Source organism: Pocillopora verrucosa, chromosome 14 (genome assembly GCF_036669915.1).
Source record: "Pocillopora verrucosa isolate sample1 chromosome 14, ASM3666991v2, whole genome shotgun sequence".
Lineage (NCBI taxonomy): Eukaryota > Metazoa > Cnidaria > Anthozoa > Scleractinia > Pocilloporidae > Pocillopora > Pocillopora verrucosa.
The window spans coordinates 21662647-21684186 of NC_089325.1; the positions used below are offsets into that span (position 1 = coordinate 21662647).

The 21540-nt window shown below is 36.9% G+C and overlaps 2 protein-coding genes and 1 pseudogene across 2 annotated transcripts; all 3 read right to left on the minus strand.

Annotated features, from left to right (window-relative positions):
* Positions 1-2344: 2344 nt before the first annotated feature.
* LOC131795934 (START domain-containing protein 10) lies at positions 2345-11120 on the minus strand. The gene is made up of 6 exons (XM_059113542.2): positions 10757-11120; positions 7864-8011; positions 6288-6391; positions 5560-5674; positions 5170-5222; positions 2345-4581 (listed from the first exon to the last, which is right to left on the minus strand). The coding sequence occupies exons 1-6, from the start codon at positions 10910-10912 to the stop codon at positions 4348-4350; spliced, it is 810 nt and encodes a 269-aa protein (XP_058969525.1). The 5' UTR covers positions 10913-11120; the 3' UTR covers positions 2345-4347.
* A 4862-nt stretch (positions 11121-15982) lies between these two features.
* On the minus strand, positions 15983-17528 carry LOC136278330 (uncharacterized). Its single transcript, XM_066161856.1, has 2 exons — positions 17312-17528; positions 15983-16296 (listed from the first exon to the last, which is right to left on the minus strand). Exons 1-2 carry the CDS (start codon positions 17526-17528, stop codon positions 15983-15985), a joined length of 531 nt encoding a protein of 176 aa, XP_066017953.1.
* A 2468-nt stretch (positions 17529-19996) lies between these two features.
* Positions 19997-21540, minus strand: part of LOC131795916 (roundabout homolog 1-like) — a 120756-nt pseudogene continuing 119212 nt past the window's right edge.

Below are 21540 nucleotides of genomic sequence, written 5' to 3' on the forward strand. Positions count from 1 at the left end.
AATCACTTTTCTCACTGCCGCCATACATTTAAGTTATCAGGAGGGTAATTGATAAGGTACCTGATCGTTCTGCTAATGACTCCCAATCACGACTCCTGATACCAGCTCAGAGTAACTTTTCTATCGTGCCATCATCTAGAAATGTTGCGTGCGTGCAGCACATCACACATCCAGCCGCAAGAATAAAGAGCAGTTTCCGAGAAATCGATGAAGAAGGTACCAATCATGTGATCACCATGGTTCAAAAAGGACCTTTGAGCTTTGGCTGCATCTGTGTCAAAATTCAAATTAAATGACGCAAGCGTGCGCTTAACTGGTTCACGGCCCATTTTGAAGGAATAAAAAATTTGAAGGAATCGGCATCAAATTTTGTTGGACTTTTTCTTATACTTTTACATTTTCTGTGAAAACTGCGTCTTAAAGCTACACGACTCGAGGATAGAGTGATAGATAGTAATCATTTTGATCGCGTGACTTCATTGGAATGGTATTCGAAACTATGAAGGAAAATAACTTGCTGATTAAAATTCCTGTTCGGAGTGTGGTAAGCACGTGGACGATTCACTGCACCAGCACTTCGTGATAATTTCTCTGGTATAGTTTGAAACATAGTTTAGGACACTTTTCCAGACTCACTGTAATATCCCTTCTGAGTTTTCAAACATTTCTTGTTGCGAAGACCAGCATTTCATAGCGATGAATGTCTTAATCAGCGATAGCATATTTTAAATTAAATCTAAATTGAATGAGCGATTACAAAAATAGAACAACTGTAGTAACCAAGCGACAGCCTCGCACTTAATCTTCGTCATTAATTAGTGAGTAAGTTAAAGAACACTTCGAAAGCGTAACTGTTGTTACTAATTCTAGTCAGGGTTTCTTGGTATGATGATCTTCCTCCAGCGACGAGCTTCCAAGATCCAAGTACCTTTATTTGGATGATCTTTTGATCTATTTTTACTCGTCGTTACGAAACAGGTTGAAGTTTAGGACAGAATTAATATACATCGATCAAATGATGTAAAACCAACTACCTTGAGGGTAAGATGCAAGGTTTCCATATTTCACCTGAAAAGAGGCGTTACGGTACACATACATACATATATATATATACTTTATTTAAGTTCGAAATTCAGTGTAGCTGTAAAGCTAATATATTCAAGAAAATAAGCTAAAAAAATAAAGGAAGAAAGAAACAAATTAAAAAAACACGGTATTCATTACACATTGTTTCTATAACCTCCACCTAATAATCTAATAATAACACTGAATTCTGCACTCAAGCTCAGTGACCTGGAAAACAACGACTAATTTCAAGTTCCTTAAACTCACGAAACGACAAGGAACATTGCCTCTCCCGTAAATGTGCCGTTAAGTTAATCCACGGCAATTTATCTCTGGTAACTCACCTGGTTTCCCGTGTAGTCATTGGAGTTTACTGATACCCATGTACAATGCTGGGTGGAGAGAGGCCAGGCTCCCACAGTGTCTGATAACACGGTGAACTCTCTTTACTCCCATTAGCCTGTAAAACCGGCGTAATTTTTTTGCGTCTTACAAGCGCTGAGCGAGCGCGAAGGGATGAGCTCCTTCCCACGCCTCCGTTCGACTAAAAACACAGAAAGAAATACGCCTGTTCTGCCGGCTACACTCCCATCTGAACAACTAGTTCAGCAAGAGATAAGATATGCCTTCGTGTACATTTGTGACGTACTTGCAAAAGAGCTTTGGCTGTGATACTTAGCTCCATCTCATTGACCAACCACTAGATCACGATAATGGCTTATGAAACTCTCAAATTAGCTAACTATAAACAGTATTCTTCAGAATAATACACAAAGTGATAACGACTAAGAGTATCAGATGACAATGTGAGCCAGTTCACGTCAAATTCAAACTACCGCAATTGCAGGAGTTGGAACATTTGTGCTCCATTAATGTTCTTACAAGTGCCGCTATGTCGCAACAGAATTTTTATCAAACGAAGGCGACAAAATTACAAACTGGGCATGATGCTAAAACACTCACACCTCCTAATTCAAAAATTAGAGTGTAAAGGGAGGTAAAAGTACAGTTATTCAAAAAAACAAAAATAAAGCTATGCCAAGCCATTCCAAGGAGAGTGTAACAATCATCTGTACAAACAGGAGCACTGAGATGCACATTAACTGTGGGCTAAGAACCAAATAAGAAAATATTTTCCATAAATCCTGGTAATGTGTAAAAAAGTATTTTGTTAATCCTAGATCCCTAGATCTAAATAGTTCTTTTCCCCTCCAACTGATAAACTTAGCTTGAAGAATAAGGAAGATTGAAGGAGTGGATGTTGTGTCAAGAAACAGTCTGAAACCAATCAAATTGTTTATTTTTCGTCACATGTGAGCTAATGTACTTATACTTTAAGGCGGTGTTACATGTTTTTGACTGTATAAAGCTGAAGGGTCAAGGCACCTCTCATGCAATTTTAAACTGACTAGCTAACAGGAACAAGGAATAAGTACATATTAACAACGAAGAAAAAGTGGCATGGGGCTATGCCTGAAAATATTGTGTATATTCCCCAAGTTGTCTTGGTAGAAAACACTTTCCATACAGCTCGAAAGACAAGATTACTTGTCAGTGCTAGAGGAGATAGAACATTGACTTTCAGAACCAAACACATCTAACAAATATGTAGAATGACCAAAACTACGATGACATAGCCCTTTACACTGAAGAATTGTCTCTCTCTACAATAACTTAAAGCTCAACAGCTCCACTCTTCAGACGGACAAATTCAACCTTAGGTATCTCGCAGAAATTGAAAAAAGAAAAGGTTAAATTTGGTAGAGCCATAGGTTTGCCCCTAGGATTACCTTGAGAAGAAACAGATTATTAACCCTTTGATTATTAATTCTCCCATTAGCTGCTAAAAGTTTCTCTGTAAATGAGTTAAGAGAATTTGACTTCAGATCAAGATAACAACTACCTGATAAGTTTGAGTACTCTCATTGTCTGTTTGCGGAATGTTCTTTGGATTTTCTGGGGAGAAGTTACATGTTGATAAAGGGTTCCTCAGTATACTAGCATTACAACTATTACTCAACAGAAATTGGAACAGATCATGTTGGTGGGTAGTGCAGTTACACACAGTATATATTAAGTCAAGTTAACAGTACCATCCCTTTCAAAATGTTTCTTATAAACTCTGAGACTCGGAGCCAAACTTGTAATTTAGTTTCGCGAAGCTGTCAGTAACAAAGAACATCTTAAAGAAGAAAAGAATAACACCAATTTAAAACTTAATCCTCTGATCTTGGGACTATTCGAAACATTGCACCCATTTCCTAAAGTGTCCAGAACACGGTTAAAGGCAATGACGTAAATGTATCTCCAACCTTAAAGTTTGTATGTTATTGAAGAGCACAGCGCCAATTTTGATGGTATATATTTCAAACCCACTATTATGACAACATTTACCAATAAATAATTATAAAATTGTTACTGAATTGGCAATGAGATTGTAAAGTTTAAGTGCAACTGTCCTACATATAAATAAAAGCAGTTGAATGGTACAAGATAATGTTCAACATTTCTTTTCATAAGAAAGAGTAACAGGTTGGTCTAAATTTTAGATCAATAATTATAAAGCCTTAACGAACAGCATGGATCTATGTTTTAAGTTTAGGGACCACTATCAGTAGGTTCATTTACCACATGGACATTCATGTAACCTTATTTACATTAATGTGCCTTGGGCACACTTTTGCATGACTCATAAATCCCAAAACGACAATTCTAAACTTAGAATTTGAAAAAAGAAAAAAAGATGGTGGCAAGTTATTAAATCTGGACCGTAGAGTGTGCACAATGAAAATAATTTATTGTAAATGAACAGCTCTGCAAGAAATGCATGAAAACACACATAGAATTTGAATGTTGATAAACTGCTAAATAATACACTGAAGCTATAAACTAAGAGACTAACACACCATGGTTAGAACCACTTAATACCTACCACAAAAAATTCCCTAGTTTGTATATTTGTATATTTTACACATCTTTACTGATGGGGCCAGGGCAAGAGTTCTTCCTACCTGCAAAAACTCCTTTGCTTCAATGAATATTCACAATCATCTGAACCTCTACATTAAAACTATGCTTTCCAAATTGTGGAAAATTTTGTACTGAATTACTAAGCTTTATTCTCTAGCTACACTTTTATACAAGTTCTTTTATAGGATTTTTTCCAAATTTTTTCCATCAAGATTTACACTGCTAAGCAAAAATAATGTTCACTGCATGAAAGTCAGTGGCTTTGTAATCTTATATTATTTGACAATTGAATTTGGAATTTCAATTCCATAGTCAAAGCATTATGTTGTCATCATCACTGGAAGCATAGCCATTTGGGTCATCACCTATAACCTCTTGCTCCTGGTCAGATGCACTTGGTGACTCACTGCCGACAGACTGCACATCATCTGGACGGAGCTTAGGGAGAATGCTTTGCTCTGGCCAAAGCCATGGTTTGTAGCTTGGTGCATGTATAGATTTCCATGCTTGATAACCTAGAGCAGCTTTGTGAACCTTGGTTACAACCTTTATCAAAAGGCAAGAAATAAAACATCACATACAGGTATAAGAGCCAGGTACAAGCTGCAAGTTGAATTTAAGAGACCATTTTAACTTGTCTAGATTTCCCTTGCAATTATAGGCTCACATACATACAAGCTTCAAGTTGAATTTAAGAGACAGTTTCCACTTTTTTAGACTCTCCCTTGTTGCTCTACAATTGTCTGGTATTTTTGATTTCTACTTTTTGTACCCTTTTCAAGAATTAGAAATATCACAGTTCCAGTCAGTGTCATTTGCCTCAAGTACAGGATGCATTCATCTTGTGAAAATAACACTGTGAGGGTCTCTCCTTATCAATTAATATCTTATTCTGTAGATCAAAAGAGAAGATTCTATTTGTTGTTTAGATTTATTGAATGAACCAAAAGTATTTTTCATTAAAAAAGGTGGCTCACAGACATTATGTAGAAGAGCTAGTTTCTTTCAAAGTAGAAAATGAATTTATAGACAGCATGCAGTCATCTGGGACTATGCTGTAAACATCAACTGCTTTCCATCAAAAAGAAAAAAACAACAACAACAACAACCACAACAACAAAAAATGATAATAACCTTTGGAGCAATCTTTGTTGATGCCCTGTTAACTATCCACTTGGGTAAGATCCCTGTTCATAGAAAGGAAATTAATCATTTCGTGATTAATGAGTTGTTATCACTGTACTAAAAATTTTCCTAAAAGAAGACCCCTGTGCACTTCATAGTTATCACTATTACAATGTATGTTGCCTGTGCCAGGAGTTGTAACTCTAGGATATTTATAGTAATTGTCAGTATAAATCCTTCCTTTGCCCTTGTAACTCAAAACTAAAATTGCTATAACAGTACTCTGTCACACTTTAATTTCTATTCATTTTTAATCAAATGTTCACATAACAGTTTTACCATTAAAAAAAAAAATTAAAGTAAAAAAAGGGAACAGAGCAACAAACTGTGAAAAATTACCTTTCAGATCCACTTGCGAGACGTATGTAAGAGAACAACCATCTCCTATTCTACGTACATAATATCCACTAAGAATTGAATTACCACGGATTAAGCCTTTCTTTGAAGGTACATCCTAGGATTAAAAAAACATTATAGTATTAAATATTATCACACTGCAAGCAAAGTTTTACTGGGTACAGCCATTATATGGTAAGTCATTTGTAAACATCATGCCACACACACACGCACACACACAGAGTTGTTTGAGGTCCCAAAGTCTCAATTTTTGGCAAAAAATTTTCAAGGAAGCTGTAATTAACGTAGTTGCAATGTACTTTTTTTTTCTAATAATGTTCAAATCAAGAAATCATTCTTCTGATTAGGTACTGCATCTTTTAGAGAGTAGTGTTTACTGCTCATTTTTCTTCCAGCTTCCATTTGTAGTGTTAAATCAAGGGCAGTATTCACTCAAGAAAAGTATTTAAAACCCTTTGACTCCTTAGAGTGACCACATGTAGCATCTAATTTCTCCTTACTATATCCCCTATGGATCTCACATTAGGGTTCCAAGAATAAAGGAAACGATCAACAACTAAAGAAATTCTTGATTGTTACACAAATATCCCGCCAGTACCTTGGAAAATGTATAGAGTAGAGTGTGGAAAACTTGCACACTGATGTTAGGGTGTTAAGGGTTATGCCAGTAAATTTAAATAATGTAGACACACAGAACTGTTGATTCTCACCTTGTGATGCACTGTGTGATTAAAAATAATGAAGTGATCTTCTTCCCAATACCAAGACCTCTGAGTTACAAAATCTCTGTTTTTCATTGGAGATGGGCATTTAACTATAAACAAAAGAAGAATGAATTTTGCAATTGACTGTGATAGGTACTTGATATCAATGTTTCTAAAACCACCTATTTCCTGTAATTAAACACCTTGACAATTTCCAACAGCAAGGCTGTGCTCTAGGAAAATTTTCAGGGTGCCCTTTGGGCGCCTAACCATGACAAGTAGGTCGCCCAGCCTTCCAGGTTGGTCGCCCAAATTGATTAATTAATTAATTAATTAATTAATTTTGATCGAATGATTACAATTGCAAGCAAGTCGCCAAACATGGTGCTGATAAACATCTTGCATGCCACGGACGAAGCTAATTAAATAAACACAAATTTGCATAAAGGACGGTTTTGTTTTATTAATCACGCGCTCCACTACTGAAACTGTTGAAACACAAAAATTAAATATAAGCATCAACCACTTCAGTAGAAAAATTAGATCTTCAACACATGCTAGTGCAAAAATCATGCAGTTTCTCACGGGCAAGGAAAAAAAAATTTTTCGTTCTAAATCATGTGAAACAATATTACATAACACATGCAACAAGTTTGAGGGTGAACAATTCTTGTTGTTGTCCTGCCGAATATTTTTTAGTTCTGCAAATGTTATCAAATTAGCAAGTAAAATTATAAAATGTTAGTTACAATCAGTTGCTTGCTTTATCGCGTCGTTCAATGGACAAGAAACCTGGGCCATGTACTACATTAATAAACCGGAAGAGAAACCACCGAAGCGAAACAAGACCCATGACCTAACTTAATATTTAACCTAAATGTACAGATCACACAGGCTATTGATTGCATTGAGCTTTCAGCGCTTTTGCTTTTCAGGCTAACAGGAGCCGGGGAGCACGATGGAGTTTCTTTTTGTTTCATTCTGTTCTGTTTCTATACGTTTGCTGGTTTCGTTTCGGATTTTCACACAAGCCGAAATCTATGCGCCCGGATGGGCGACCGCTTTTCTTTTTCAGTTGCCCGAGACCAAATGTTAGTCACCTGAGGCGACTGGGCGCCGCTAGAGCACAGCCTTGCAACAGTATAAATTCCCACCTCCCAATGCACAGTGGATGAAGTGTTTGGCAGTCATTTCAATCTTTTTGTAATTTGGGTCATAAATTAAAAAGCAGGAAAACTCAGTCTATAGCTAATGCAGTACAAGATAATTTGGTTATAACCAACTGACATTTTATTGTAAATTAGCCACTGTAAACAGTTTAACAACTGACCTTTTGAGCATAAGCCCTTCATCAGAGCAAAGGATCAAAGGCTAATGCTCAAAATGTCAGCTTTTAAACTCTTTACCATGGCTAATTAACTTTATCAACTCAGTTTGTAAAACCAAATTATCTTGTTATACTCCCCCACCAAAATAGCATCAGTTTTTCCATAAACTTAACCCCCTTTTCACATAAAACAGACTTAGCTGTCTTGATAAATGCATTCACTGATACCATTACAAGAAAAAGAGATTGACTCACTTGAGTAGTAACCTATGTCATTATATCTGTCCAGTTGACAAATTTCATAACACTCTAGCATATTATCATCCCAAATTCTCCTGTAGTCTGCATCATGAAGAACATCATACATTAATGAGAGTGACACATCTTGGAAGCTGGTGACCACCTAAGACAAAGCCAAATAACATCAAGCATTTACTTTAGCCATGAAGTATAACCAAAAATCATTCCATGAGCACATGTTGGATATGAGTTGGCTATAACCAGTCTTGTATCCAACAAGCGCAAATGGACACATTTGGATTTCAGCTCTACAAATATTGCAACATTGTAATTCCACATTAGATGACTCAGAATATGAGCTGATAACCAGAGTTGAGTGGACCAATCAGAACAGTACAAATACAATATTTGGAGTTGAGAGTTTTTATTATAACAATTATTCACAAAGTGAAAAATTGTTTTAGTATAAACCACACAGAAACAGAAAAAAATGGTTTATTTCTGTCAAAGTACCAAAGATGGTTGTTATAAATTAAACCCTTGACACAGAGTTTCGATTCAAAATAGCCAATCAGGGTGCACAAGACCTGTGTGGTACATATTAACAAGGAATATTGGTAGCTGGAGGTTTCACTGATTTACCGGCGTCGCGGTGTTTAGAAAAATATTAACAAAACATTTCACCCATCACAGAAATATCAGATCTATTAGAGGAGCACTTTATCTTAAAATACTAGACAATTGAAAAGGTCTCAAGAAGATTGGAATTTAAAAAAAAAATACTGGGGCTTGGTTTGCCTATTGGAAGAGAAAGTCAAATTGCTTTCAGGTGCATTAAAAATTAGGGTGATCATCTTCTGACAATCTAAGAATTGGACTTTCATATTTAGTGACTGCAATGATGCACTTAAGCTTCCTCTGTTGTGGATTCTTTTAGACCTCCAAAACCCACACATAATTATACATACTAAGACATACTGTACATTTAGTTGTACTTTAACATAGCTATAACATAATTGACTTCTGTAAAGCAGGTCTATTCTCAATTCAAGCTTAGTAACTAATTTGTCTCTGGAAATCAAGAATAGTGTGACTCCATCCACAAAGAGGTTGTTCCTTTGGACAATTTTAAGTGCAAAGTTAATTTTTTTAGATTTTTCGATGAAACTCAAAGACCTAAATTGTTTGTAATAATGCAATTTTAACACAACCTAATGATTGTTGCATTCTCATCGGTTTTTTTCTTTTTTTCAACAATTAAACTTGTATTACTTGTAGGTCAAAATGGCATTCCTCTTTATTGCTAGTTTCTGTTACAAAATCTGCATCAAAGAAACTTCTTATCAGAGAGCAAGAATCACAAGCGAACAAAAAAGGTTTGCACACTTTGTGCAACAAGGCTACTTCCAAAAAGGCCTTGAGGAGGTTGGGAAACCATAATAAACAAAAATATCTGAGACTCTGCTCTTTGATGAAGTGTTGACAAAAATACATGTGGCTGACAGCCCCTTTAAATTGAAGCTACAAGGCTTTTGACATCAACTTTTGGAGAGCCTCTAAGTGAAGACTGAGGAATAACACAATATGTAGGTTATGTTATTTTTCAATTAGTAGTAAAGAAGCCTGAGTTTTAAGTTTTCCTAAACTTCAAAACGACGAATTGTATTATCTGCTGTGAAATTTGCACACCAAAATCCCTTAGCTTCAAGTACAAATGAACGGTGGAAATAAGCTAACTAGAATTTGTACGTGAACAACCTTCACCACGAAACAACACGAATACCAAAAGCTGCCACAACGAATGTTTAAATGTAGACCACAAATCAAAAAGCCCAGATGCCCCCAAGATAAAACACCCGTTCGAGTAACTATTTAAATAAATGTTGACATGATATATCAATCGAGAGAAACTTTCCAGCTATTACAAAGAGTGAGCATGACTTAATGATGACATATTTTTTGCAAATTGAAAAAACTGCAGGTTGGGACCGGGGTAAACGGCATTTTCTCGTTAACCAATAAATTTACATATAAGTTCCATCAGCTTAGCTCCATCAAAATTCTTTGTTCGGTAATTTTTTATAGTCCTTTCCAGAAAAGATTTTTCTGCCGAAAAATCTGTGGCCAGTATATTTTTAAAAAGGCATATTATCTGCAGGAAGTGATTTAGCTTTCTTGCCATTGCGGATCGCTGCATGACTTTACGGCCAATTTCACAGCAGGAAAGAATTGGAAATAAGATAACGGTGAACATGAACATATTTCGACATTTCCCGAGTGTAATTTTTGTGTCAGCTTATCGACAAAGTGTCATACATAATGTTGATGAAAGATTTTCTCTGTTAAAGAAGATAAATAAGTTTATCGCCTATTATATTTCTCTACAAGTCGCACAGTGCTTGAGTTCAAATGCAAAACACAGGGCAAGCCACATCAAACTTCACTAAAGAGCTACGTGTAGTTAAGGCCATTATTATTTAAGAGTAAAACACACTTATGAGACTGTATTAACGATCGTTCTGCTAAAGCAAACCTATCAATTCTAATAAAGGAGTAAGCCTATTTAACAGCGATCATTTCAGGGGGATTAACGGAAATAAAGCAAAGAGAATTAATATCGATCGTCTACGAAATTTAACTCAAAATATCATTAGAATTTTCGGGACATCTTTTAATTTTCTTCCCACAATCTTTTATCGCGACCGCAACAACAGAATTGACCAGGTTCAACGATAATTTATTTGGCAAGTCTCATAGAGAGGAGGGTTAGTTCCAGTACACTGAACTCTCTTACTTTCAATAGCTCAACTCGTCGGTAGGTAAATAGTCAAATTAACACTGGCCGAGTTGTAGGTTATGGTCTTCGAAATTAGCTTTTACTGTTGAATCTAACGTATCTTTCTCTCACCTTTATGAGCCTAACCGTAGAGCCCTCTTTGACTTTGGAGTACACCTTCGTTCCCTGTTTATCATACTGTAAATTCCAGCCTTCGACGCTGTCTGCCAGTCGACGAAAATGCTCAAAATCGCCTGCCTTCGCAGTGCGGACTTCGCCAAGTTGCATCGAATCGTCACGAGCCACGAGTGTTACTTCTCTTCTTAACGGCGACCCAATCACTCTCCTTGCTGAAAGGAGGTCTTACGAGGTAAAAAGGAATGAGATGAAATCGGAAAAAAATTTAAAGGGTGATTGCCAAATCGTACAGACACGATTTTCTTCGCCTGTGGCTTGTTGTAAACTTCGGACTTCGCTACGGTTGATTCAAAACGTCACCCGAACCCTGAATGTGTGATTAGATGACGTAACGCATTCAGTCGCTTGGCCAATCAGAAGGAGAGCACGAGTCGTGGGGTTAAGGATCATGCACGTGGAGGAGACGTTCTACTTTACCTCAAACTGTGCAGTTTATTGCACAAAAATTGGAATTGTGGAACTGTTTCATATCACAAAAGAGTAGTGTTAAAGCTAATAATACGCGAAGGGAAACCTGACTGCTACAATAAATACTCTCTCTTGACGGTCGTGTTGGCTATGTTTTCGCCACCCACAAATTTAGGGCGAGGGATGGTTGCTATAGCAATTATTGCGCGGTTTGAGTATGTAAAACTGTTTTCACTAGCAGGTGAAGGAAGTCATTCACGCTTCTTATTCTGAAAGGAGAAATTAAGGCACGATGAAATTATGCATGCCACAGTGTTTTTAAAACAATTTATTTTTATTTACGGTTTTTTTTAAAATAGGCTTTCAATTTTAAGTAAAAATTTGCATATAAATTGACTAAAATAAACTTCGGCAGAAATAGTAACTCAAGGATGATTTCATTTCGAGGAGGTGGGTGGAAAGTATTTTCCAGTGACGCACTTTGACGCCTCGCCACCATCGAAAATTCTCGCCAATATTCGTTCAGACATATTGTTTAATTTTTTATGAGATATTGTGAGCCTTGGAGTTTCAATGAAAAACAAGCATTAATGAATCAGAAAGAGAAAAAAACGAGTTTTGCTTCGGGAAATATTATTTTAACTTAGCAGTATAAGGGAAAACCATTAAATTTTTATGAAGGTATTTCCATCTGGTTTTAACAGTGTGAGCTCTTGGGAAAATCTAACAAGCCTGGGCACACTTTACATCCAAAACTAAAGAAATCGATAAAAATCAGTCAATCGATCAATAGAAAGAAAGCCTTACGGAGATACAGAGATCCGTGTAATTTACTCAGCTGAAATATATCACAGTTTAACTGGCTACAGTTACATCTATTCAAATTTAGTATCGTCGACGAGTTACTAGTCATTCCGATTGAATCGCGTCGATCGTATCTTGTTTCTGTTCTATTTTTTACATTCATTTTTATTGCATAAACAATCTAATGCAATATTTCAATTATTTGAGCATACAAATCGACTTTACTTCTTTGTTGCTATACTTGGCTCTAATAAATGTTTATACAGGTTCCCGAGACTTCCCAGTTGCGCAATCAGTAATTAGGTAATATTTTATCGCGACTAACTCCCAACCCATCCGGTGATGTCGAAGTATACGTGCACGTGCATTTGTTAAGAAATGGAAACAAGCTTCTCGGAAATAACAATATAAATTCGGTCACTACTTTAATTTTTCTTGTTATTGATTTTTTTTCTACACTGAGTGTTTAAAAGCCAAGGTTGAGTCCGGTAACGTGATCTGCAAAAAAAAGACGTCATGTGCGTGCTTGGCGCAATTTTTAGTCGGCCCACAAATACTTCTGTTACCAGTAATCTAGTTCCAAAAGTCACACGCAATGGATAAACGCCGGATGGCTCTGGGAGCCAAATCGTTATTCCTGAAGAAACAAATTTCAGTATAGACGCTTCATATCGACAAATAATTTACCCCTAGTGAACTGATTTATAAAAAGCTTGCGTTCTTTATCGGCTCTGGTAAGGCAAGCGCCGAGTAGTTTGTATGTGAATTTCCTCAATAATATGTCACACCTTCACGTATTTTTTCTAAGACACCCATTAGTGAGATCCGTTCACTCGGCAGTCTTTCCTGACAACGTAGACGTGTGTATGTGAGCGTTGAACTGTGTGCCTTAAGAATTTGCTTAATGACGGGTAAAAAAGTTTCGCGTGAGATTTGGTGTCGATATTGTACATGTCAGTCAAGTAAATGGACTCGATTATAGAGTTTTGACAAATCTCTCTAAATCGGCTCAATCCACGATCTCTGTGTCAAGGGATGCTTATCGCTCTTCTGAAAATATAATCCTGAGAGCCTTCACTGACAGTATAAGATTTCACTCTTTTGTCTGAAAAATTATCTTTTCAAAACGTGAAGAAGAAGCTACACGAGTAGGTCACGCACCTGGTAATGTCCTTAGCAGGAACATCAATGAGCAATAAATGTTTATCAGATCGGTGAAACGCTCCCGGGTATATTCGTGATCGAAAGTGTGTTAATTATTTGTAGATAATGAACGTGCGTGTGTTTGCGTGCTGCAGAAAGCAAGTACTGATGGATACTCTAGTAGACACCCTCTTTCTAAGATTTTACTGACAGGGAATGAAAACGACTGGAGCCCACCTGACTCTTGGAAATTCGTCCTCGAGATGTAATCATTTTTTCGATATGAATTGAATAGGCTTTTCTTTTTTTTTAGGATATTACGTAGAGGACAATCACCGACGTCTTTGCAAACTACACAAAGCAGATCAACCCATGAAAATTTCATTTGATATCGATCGAATCCATGATTGTCTATCAGATAAAAATTATGAAAACAGGTCACGGAACTCGAGAGTTTTTTAACATTTTCAACATCCGCATGAAAAGAATAAGATACTCTATCGTTCAGTCTTCCATTTTTCTAGTGACAGTACACAAGCGAATTTTTTCTTCAACACCTATGGTGTATCCAGCCTAGATTCCATTAAAGAAAATGTACTGATCAGGTATCATGAGGATTTCAGGTGATCTGTATTTTCATTAGGCTTAAGGCATAGAGAAGTCTAGTTGAGGATTATCTTAAGTGCAGGTTTCGTAAGTGGGATGCGCAATGTGCTTTTGTTATTTAAATACACTCTTTAGAGAACGTGAATCGAGTGCCGAAGGCTTGCACCGAAACAAAGACATTAATACTTTTCAGGGCACCCAATGTTTTTATTCCCATCTTTTCAAGAGATTTTGATTTATCAAAAAAAGGCTGAAACATTAAATATATGGTAAACCTTTGAGACATTTGCTAAATTTAGCCAGAGATATTAGTTTGCAAAGAGGTTTGCTAGCATAGGCGAAATTCTTTCCCTTTATTCGGACGACAAATTGAGAAAGATTTTCATTTGGACTGCCCATCACTCTTAGTGTTTAAAAGACAGGTTTTCAATCCTTTCAGCAGCTAAATCTTAAATTTCCGTAGGTACTCACCTGCGTTTATGTGCATAAGGTTGCTACGCTCTTGGGTGATTCTGGGATAGTGGTGTCTGAGTATGCGCGCGCCCATCGTACACACGCTCTGGGAAGATCTACTTTCAGAGATCGATAAAGGAACCCATCCAACGTAATGGATTCTCTCCCTTGCTTGAACTCGAAAATATTTTACTTCTGGAACAAGCAACAAATCCAAAACTGGGGAGTAGAACAATTCCGTCCCCGGCAAACAAAATGAGCGTGAGAGTTTTTCGCCAAGCAAAATAGAAAAATACAATAGATAGAAAGATAAAATTATATTTAGCTTGGAATTTAATGTCTGAAAATTACGTCGCTAGATTGAGTTTCGTTCTGCAATCTTGATTTTTGCATTGCATGTTGAAATATATACGCCAATTAATATACTTGCTTCTTGGAGATCATCTCTGTGCTACTGCACCAGGACAACAGTTATTGCGCATTTAATTCTTATCAGAACATTTTGAATAAACCTTTTGATTATTTTTGAAAATGATTTTTATATCTTTGTTAGTTGAAAGATCTATAAAGTGGTAGTCAACATATGTGACACCTGAAATATTTAAAAAAAAAAATGAATTAAAGTGGTAACAGATTTTTTCTCGACACCTGCGGCAAATAAACGACTGACGAATAAATGCACGTTGAGAGACAAACCCCAGGTGATCTTTTGAAGGTTTTAAAGTCCACGAACTTTAATACAACGGCGCTAGATCACAGAAATATCACAAGTCCACACATTTAAAACTTAATATTATATTCCTACTTTTTCATCATCAAAGCCGAAAAGTCTCGTTGGTAAGTTCTGGTCAAAACAAGCGCGCGCGATTACACTAATCATGCAGCCTACAATTTTCTTGCAAAATTTTATCTCAATTAAAGAAGAAGATAAGAAACCTTACTCGATAAAACTGTTCGAGCCTGCTTTGGAGCCTCTAGTAAAGAGGTCTGAAATGGACACAAATGTAGGAACGATAATCATATCTGTAATTCAGACGGCTCGTTTACTGATCCCTGTAATGACCGCGGTGCATCATGTAAAACTCGTCCAGTCACGATTTTTACGGCTTGCACTACGTTTATGATTATAGTTTGCGTCAGGTGTGAACAAGGACGTGTTTCTCTGCAAGTGTAAACGACCAGAAAGTGTTTTAAGAAGCACTTGTCATTTTCTAAACTTAAACCACAATTTTTGTGACGATTTCAACAAAATTAGGCGATATCTTATTTGTTATTTCGATAACAAAGGCACCGTGAAAAAAAAGGAAAAATTGAACTCCGAGTCTTTAAGATGGCTATGATATGGCACGCAGGAACAACAGGATTTTTCAAAAAGGTGGGGGGGGGGGGGAGGAGTCACATTGTGTCAAACATAGGGTACTGAATAGATTGTGATGTCGACCTAATTGACTCCTGGTTTTTCTAAATGTGACAAAAAAGGCCTTTAAAGATGGGAGGAGGGGTCATGGGCATCCTAGGATTCCCTTCTAGCTACACCCTTGCAACACGTTTGGGTTTGGTTTTACCCTGCGTGTTATCGTTTCCCAGGCTGCCCTCCACATATTAAAATCAAACTGTTTTTATTGTATTTATCTTTTGAAAATCACCTTACAGTTTCTTTACGATCTATTTGGTTGAAATAAATCACATACTTTAACAGTTTCGTTTCAGCCGTTTACTCATTGTGTGGTCTCCCAACAATGTGACTCAGGTGAGATAAAATACTTCCACCTCATCGGGTGTGAAGCTGTAAGACCCAACAAGGATTGTTTGCTTGTTCTGTACTCCACTTGGCAATGAGTAGTACCCACCACCAAAGTTTGTGTATGACTTAGTGTTACTGTTGGCATTTTTGCTAATGTGGATTTCGTGTCCTCCACCAAATGTTGGACCATAACTTCTGTGCCTATAAATTGCGTATTTTGGGTATTTCACCGTGCTCTTGAATGGTGCCAGTCCTTCTTTGTTGATGAGGGAAAATATAAAAGAATTGGACGAGTAACCCCATCCATCACTTGTATCTGAATAGGAAATTAAACAATAAAAACAATGTAGGGAAAAGGGAAGCATAGAAATTGTAAGGCACTAAATAATCTGAGACAATAGAACATGATTATCGAGTCATAAACGAAAAGTAAAAGAAGACTGACGGGTTCAAAGAGATGCAAATGTAAATAGTATTAAGGAGGTTGAACCACAGACGATGTAACATAAAGATATTATAATTAGCAACCTTACAAAATACAGATCTGGCGAAGCTGCAAGGCGGAGCACCGGTTGATTGATTTTTTCCTCCCCTCTACTTTGTGATAAATTTCTACAGGTTGTGGGAGAGTTTATTTATGACATCGAAAAAGACTAGTCATTACTAAGTAAACAGGAGGTAGGTCGGGTAGGAGGATAGAAACAAGTGGGGTCAAGGATTTATTTTCAGTAATAATAGTCTAGGGTTTCCTTTTTAAAAAAAATAAAGTGCGGGGGTTGTCATTATTAGGTTCAATGGACAGTAAGAGGGAAGTGACAGTGATAGTACATAACTTGATTTTGTTTTGAATAGACAGTGAAGTTCCAGTGGTGGTATACGTAGCGATGACCAGGAGAAAGACAAGGTCAATATTGAGACAGCCTCTGTACAAACAAGAATGAGACACGGAACACTGATCTGTACGGTAAAGTGAATTTAATATTATGACCTTTAGGCTGAGGTACTCTTGTTCTCGACCTGTGCATCGTATTTGTGCGAGTAAACGCTATGTTGCGTCGTTAATTATCATGCAATTCCACTTGAAAAAGTATTAGGCTACATGCCCCGTCTGAATCTATATTTAGCAGGTCAATCTCTTCAGCATGTTTAATTTGCTTATAGTTCTCAGTTAATTGTTTTAGGGGGAATATGAAGTAATAATACCTACGGTGTTTTTTTTCCATTTTTAAAATGTTATTCTGATTGTTTTACAAACCGCACACTACGCGTAGATGTTAGCGGATGGATTAGAGACAGTTAAATTTATTCTCTAAATAAGCCTATTTTCTCACCCCAAGCAATGTCGGTGTATCCTCCAAACACGTACGGGCTTTTTCTTATGATAGTAACAGTGTGCGGCTTTCCATCACAGCGACTGTGAAAAATACTTGCGGCCCAGCCGTGAGAGGAGGCACGGTAACACAACGTCCAGCGTTTGTAAGAATTTGAATCCAAAAATCGCAGAAGGCTCTGGAACAAGTCATAACTTGGAATGATACTTAATGGCATTTTAAAACCTGACAAATAGAAAAAGTATTGAGATTTTCATTTAAACGCCCGGAGCCTTTATGTTGTCATCTCAGTTATTCGAAGTGGGGCAATTATCTGAAGGGTATGTTTTTCAGAAATCATCGTTGTTCACAGGTTTGAAAATTAAAATAAGTTAATTTCCTTGACAAATACATTTCATCCAAATTGATTTTTAAACTTGGCACATAAGACCGTTGAAAATGAAAGCAGAAAAACTGAGGACTGCATGCCTGCCGTTCAATGGTTCTCTGTTAGCTATGCATTACCGGAGAAGTGTTATAAATTCTGAACACACGAAAAAGTTTTTATTTCAAGACAAAAACTATATAATATATTTCTGAAGCCTGGCGAATTTCCGTGTGTCTGAGTAATAACACCTCACTCAGATAACTTTGAATTGCTCGATCCTTGAATATTGGAGAGTAGATTCATCGTCTCAAAGCTCCTTCCTGAATCAAAATGTAGAGTTTTAAGCGGCACTACTTCTCTTCTTAGAAACCATTGTATACCAATAGTGAGCAGCACGCTTTTCGACAAGCAGGCTCTCTTAACACCTAGAATCTTTACCCAATGCGCAATCCCAATCTGGTGTTGAGATCTAATTAACCAATAACCGGGATCTCAACCAGAAAAAGGCCTGTTACATTTACCAAAATATTTCCCAAACAAAAAAATGCATGGGGCTTTTCAAAGAATGGCAAATTCTCCCATATTAAACTGCATTTAATGGGTAGTAATTAATAGTATCTGATACTAACTTCTATATTTCACTTACATTATCAACATTATTAATATTATCAATATAGTAGCAAGAGAGAATATCCTCTCCTGTATTGTTGTTATCATCATTATTATTATTATTTATATCAATCATTAGAGCCCTCTTCGATTGAATGTCGTTAAACCAAAACCAAAGTTTTTTCAAAGCAGAAGAAAGGAATTACCTCTAAGAGCCAATAAGAACTCAAAGGAAAACCGACTAAACTGCCTAAAGCGCGGGAAAACGCAGGTGACCAAGGCGTGATTGGTTTAAGTTTTGCATCTGATTGGTGAAGAGAATGGTACGAGTCTCTTAGACCAATCACAGAGCAAAGCAAAGCAAAACCTATACCGATCCCCTTAATACTTTCGGCACTCAATTTAAAATTGCTCTATAAGCGTTGTCGTTTTAAAAATTTTAGCAACGTCAGAATTTTCAAAAAATAAGTAAATTTTTTTACGGTTGGCTGGTAATTTTGCAGCCACTTCTTATAAACCATCACTGTGCTCTAACGCCTCAGAAACGACATAAACATTGCTCAGTCATGGCCACGATATGCCAGCATATGAGAAATACTCCACTTACCGCCACGAATTCAATGCCTTCGAGATATTTTGCACAATAATGGGGAAATATGAACTAGATAATTTCAGTAGTTGATATGGAATTTATTTAATATATATAAATATAATGGTAACAGGACCGAGTGCAGTCCAATTCGGTCTGTAGTAATACGAGTGATTTACATAATTGGACGACCGTGAAGCGGGAGTCCGATTTGTTAATTACGAGTATGGTTATAGACAGAATTGGACGACAAGAAGTCCTGTTACCAATTAATCATAACAGTTACAATTTTCAAAAACAACAAATACATTCAGGTCAAATATCTATGGTAGAGACAATGTCTAAAATAAAAAACTTCCATTTTGGAAATTCCTCAATTTTTTTTCAGGATAAGTGGTTGTTGCTATGGTTATTGTGATAAATTCTGTGAATGATGGATGTAGCTGAGTGGGGTTAGTATGATTGGCTACTTCAACTGTCTGATTACACTGTCCGATTACAGGTCTACAGAATGATTAGTGAAACATAAAGCAGCAAATGCACCAATCACATTTGAGGAAATTGTAATGGTTATGATTAAGGTGCTTGGGGAAAGGCTTTACAAAGTCTACCTGACTACTATGCCGATACCTCGTTTATTGCCCTTTTTGTTTGATCTCTTGTTCTTAATCTGGACAACGAATATAGACAAACAACTTACATGAGGGTTGTAACCCACTCCAACTACCAGAGGGCAAACACATTCTTATTGCCGGACCAGCTAAGTGATATTGGGGATCACAGACATAGGACACAGATTCACCGGTCCAGTATCGTGAGCCATGTTTACGTCCATTTGATGGAGAACCCGGATCACCACAGTTGACGAGAGCTAATAACGAATAAATAAATGACTAAACAGTCAGAATAAGTAAATGGAAAAGGACAAAGAAAGGCGAAGATTAGGAAAAAAGGTGCGGCTTCTTCTTTCTTAGAAATGGAAAGACAAAAAAATTAGGTCTCATATAACAAAAGCTTTAATTTAGGCTGTCATAAAAAAAAAAGTGTTCGGTGCTTAATTTCCAGTTTAACTCTCAGTGCCATGCTAAAAAAATAGGGCCAGAAAATGCTAAAAATCTAGTTAACAAGAAGGTACGTGCAGTGAATTTAGGCATTGTCGATGAACAAAATGCGACATACTCATATCTGTGTTGGATTCTGCGGTAACATTCTTGTCGTTATAAAAGCGACATAAGTAGAGCCCAGAGTCACTTGGCTTGAAGCGATGAATGATAACTTCACTCGATATCAAATATTTTCCGTCATTCATAGCTCTAGAATTAATACGTCAACCACCTTTGAACCACATGACCTTGGGTAATGGCGAGCCACCAGCTGAACAGTTTAATGTCACAGTATCACCAACATGTTGTACCTTGATTTCACCGGGAGGACTGGATACCATGTAGGGATTCACTTTACAGATAGGCAAACAAAATTAGATTTACCATTTGAATAACTAACAGTTTGCATAAATCCAATAATGGTTGTTTAGACTCTTATTGTACTCTTTTGTTGTCTATTTGTGGGTTCTTAACATTTTTATACTCACCAACAACTTTAACGATAACCCATATCACTCTCATAACGTTTGCCATTTGGTTGGTTCCCTGGCAAACGTAAGCGCCTGCATCGTCCTCTGTTGTGTTTTGAATCATAAGTTGGGAACCGTTACTAAAATGCCTGTTGACTGAAAGCTGCTCGCCTGATCTTGTCCATGTTATCACAGGGGAAGGGTAACCAAAGATGTCACATTGGAGCACAGTGTCCCATGTCTTGTAAGCAGTTATGGAACGCTTAGGTTCGGTAATAAATTTTGCTGGTACTACCAAAAAAACATTACACCACAAAATGTAAACGAAGTTCAAAATGAGACAAAATGCATACTAGGACATCCTAATAGTGTTCAGTAGTATCATAATGTAGATTATAGCACCAGTGATCCGGCAAGCTTTGACGAGAATATTGATTGAAGTTTATAAGGCGAGCTATTTATCCGCAATTTTACGCTCGCGATGAACGATGAATTCAAATAGTTTTTGTCGCAAGGCGTGCGTGACCGATTGCTGTGCGTAGAACGTTAAGCTCGCATTATAACTAGAAAGTGCATTTCTTTTAACCAGCAAATAATGAACTGGAGGTATCTGGACCTTTTAGAATTAAAAATGAATAATCTGTATAACTATAAATAACTACATTAAAGAATTTAATGAAGGGAAAATATGAAACTGAATGCCAACTATTGCGCTATAAAGACAGCGAGAGATTATTAATCTCTTAGAAAGACCTTTCACGCTGACATTGACGGATAACTCTGCCCTGCCCATAAGATTTTCCGCTGTACAGGTGTAGACACCACGGTCCTGGAATTGAATTTTCTCTAAGTTTAGACTCCTTTCTCCAAAGTACTTCCTCTCCTTTTCTATCAGGTGTCCATTTTTGTACCACGTGATCACGGGTTGTGGGAAGCCATTTGCTTTACATGGTATTAGAACATTTTGTGTCTCTTTTACTGTTATGGTGGGGGAAGGCTTTGAAATGAAGTGTGGCAATTCTGTAGAGAAAAATTTTTGTTAACATCGTTTTGAAAAATAAAAAGCAGCCGAATGGAAAGGCATTAAAGTT

Coding starts and splice junctions, on each gene's coding strand:
- LOC136278330 (XM_066161856.1), bottom strand. CDS start 17,528: ATGCCATTAAGTATCATTCCAAGTTATGACTTGTTCCAGAGCCTTCTG. Junction 16,297..17,311: donor ATACACCGACATTGCTTGGG/GTGAGAAAATAG, acceptor TTTCCTATTCAG/ATACAAGTGATGGATGGGGT.
- LOC131795934 (XM_059113542.2), bottom strand. CDS start 10,912: ATGCAACTTGGCGAAGTCCGCACTGCGAAGGCAGGCGATTTTGAGCAT. Junction 6,392..7,863: donor TGACATAGGTTACTACTCAA/GTGAGTCAATCT, acceptor TTTTGTTTATAG/TTAAATGCCCATCTCCAATG. Junction 5,223..5,559: donor CTCGCAAGTGGATCTGAAAG/GTAATTTTTCAC, acceptor TTCTATGAACAG/GGATCTTACCCAAGTGGATA.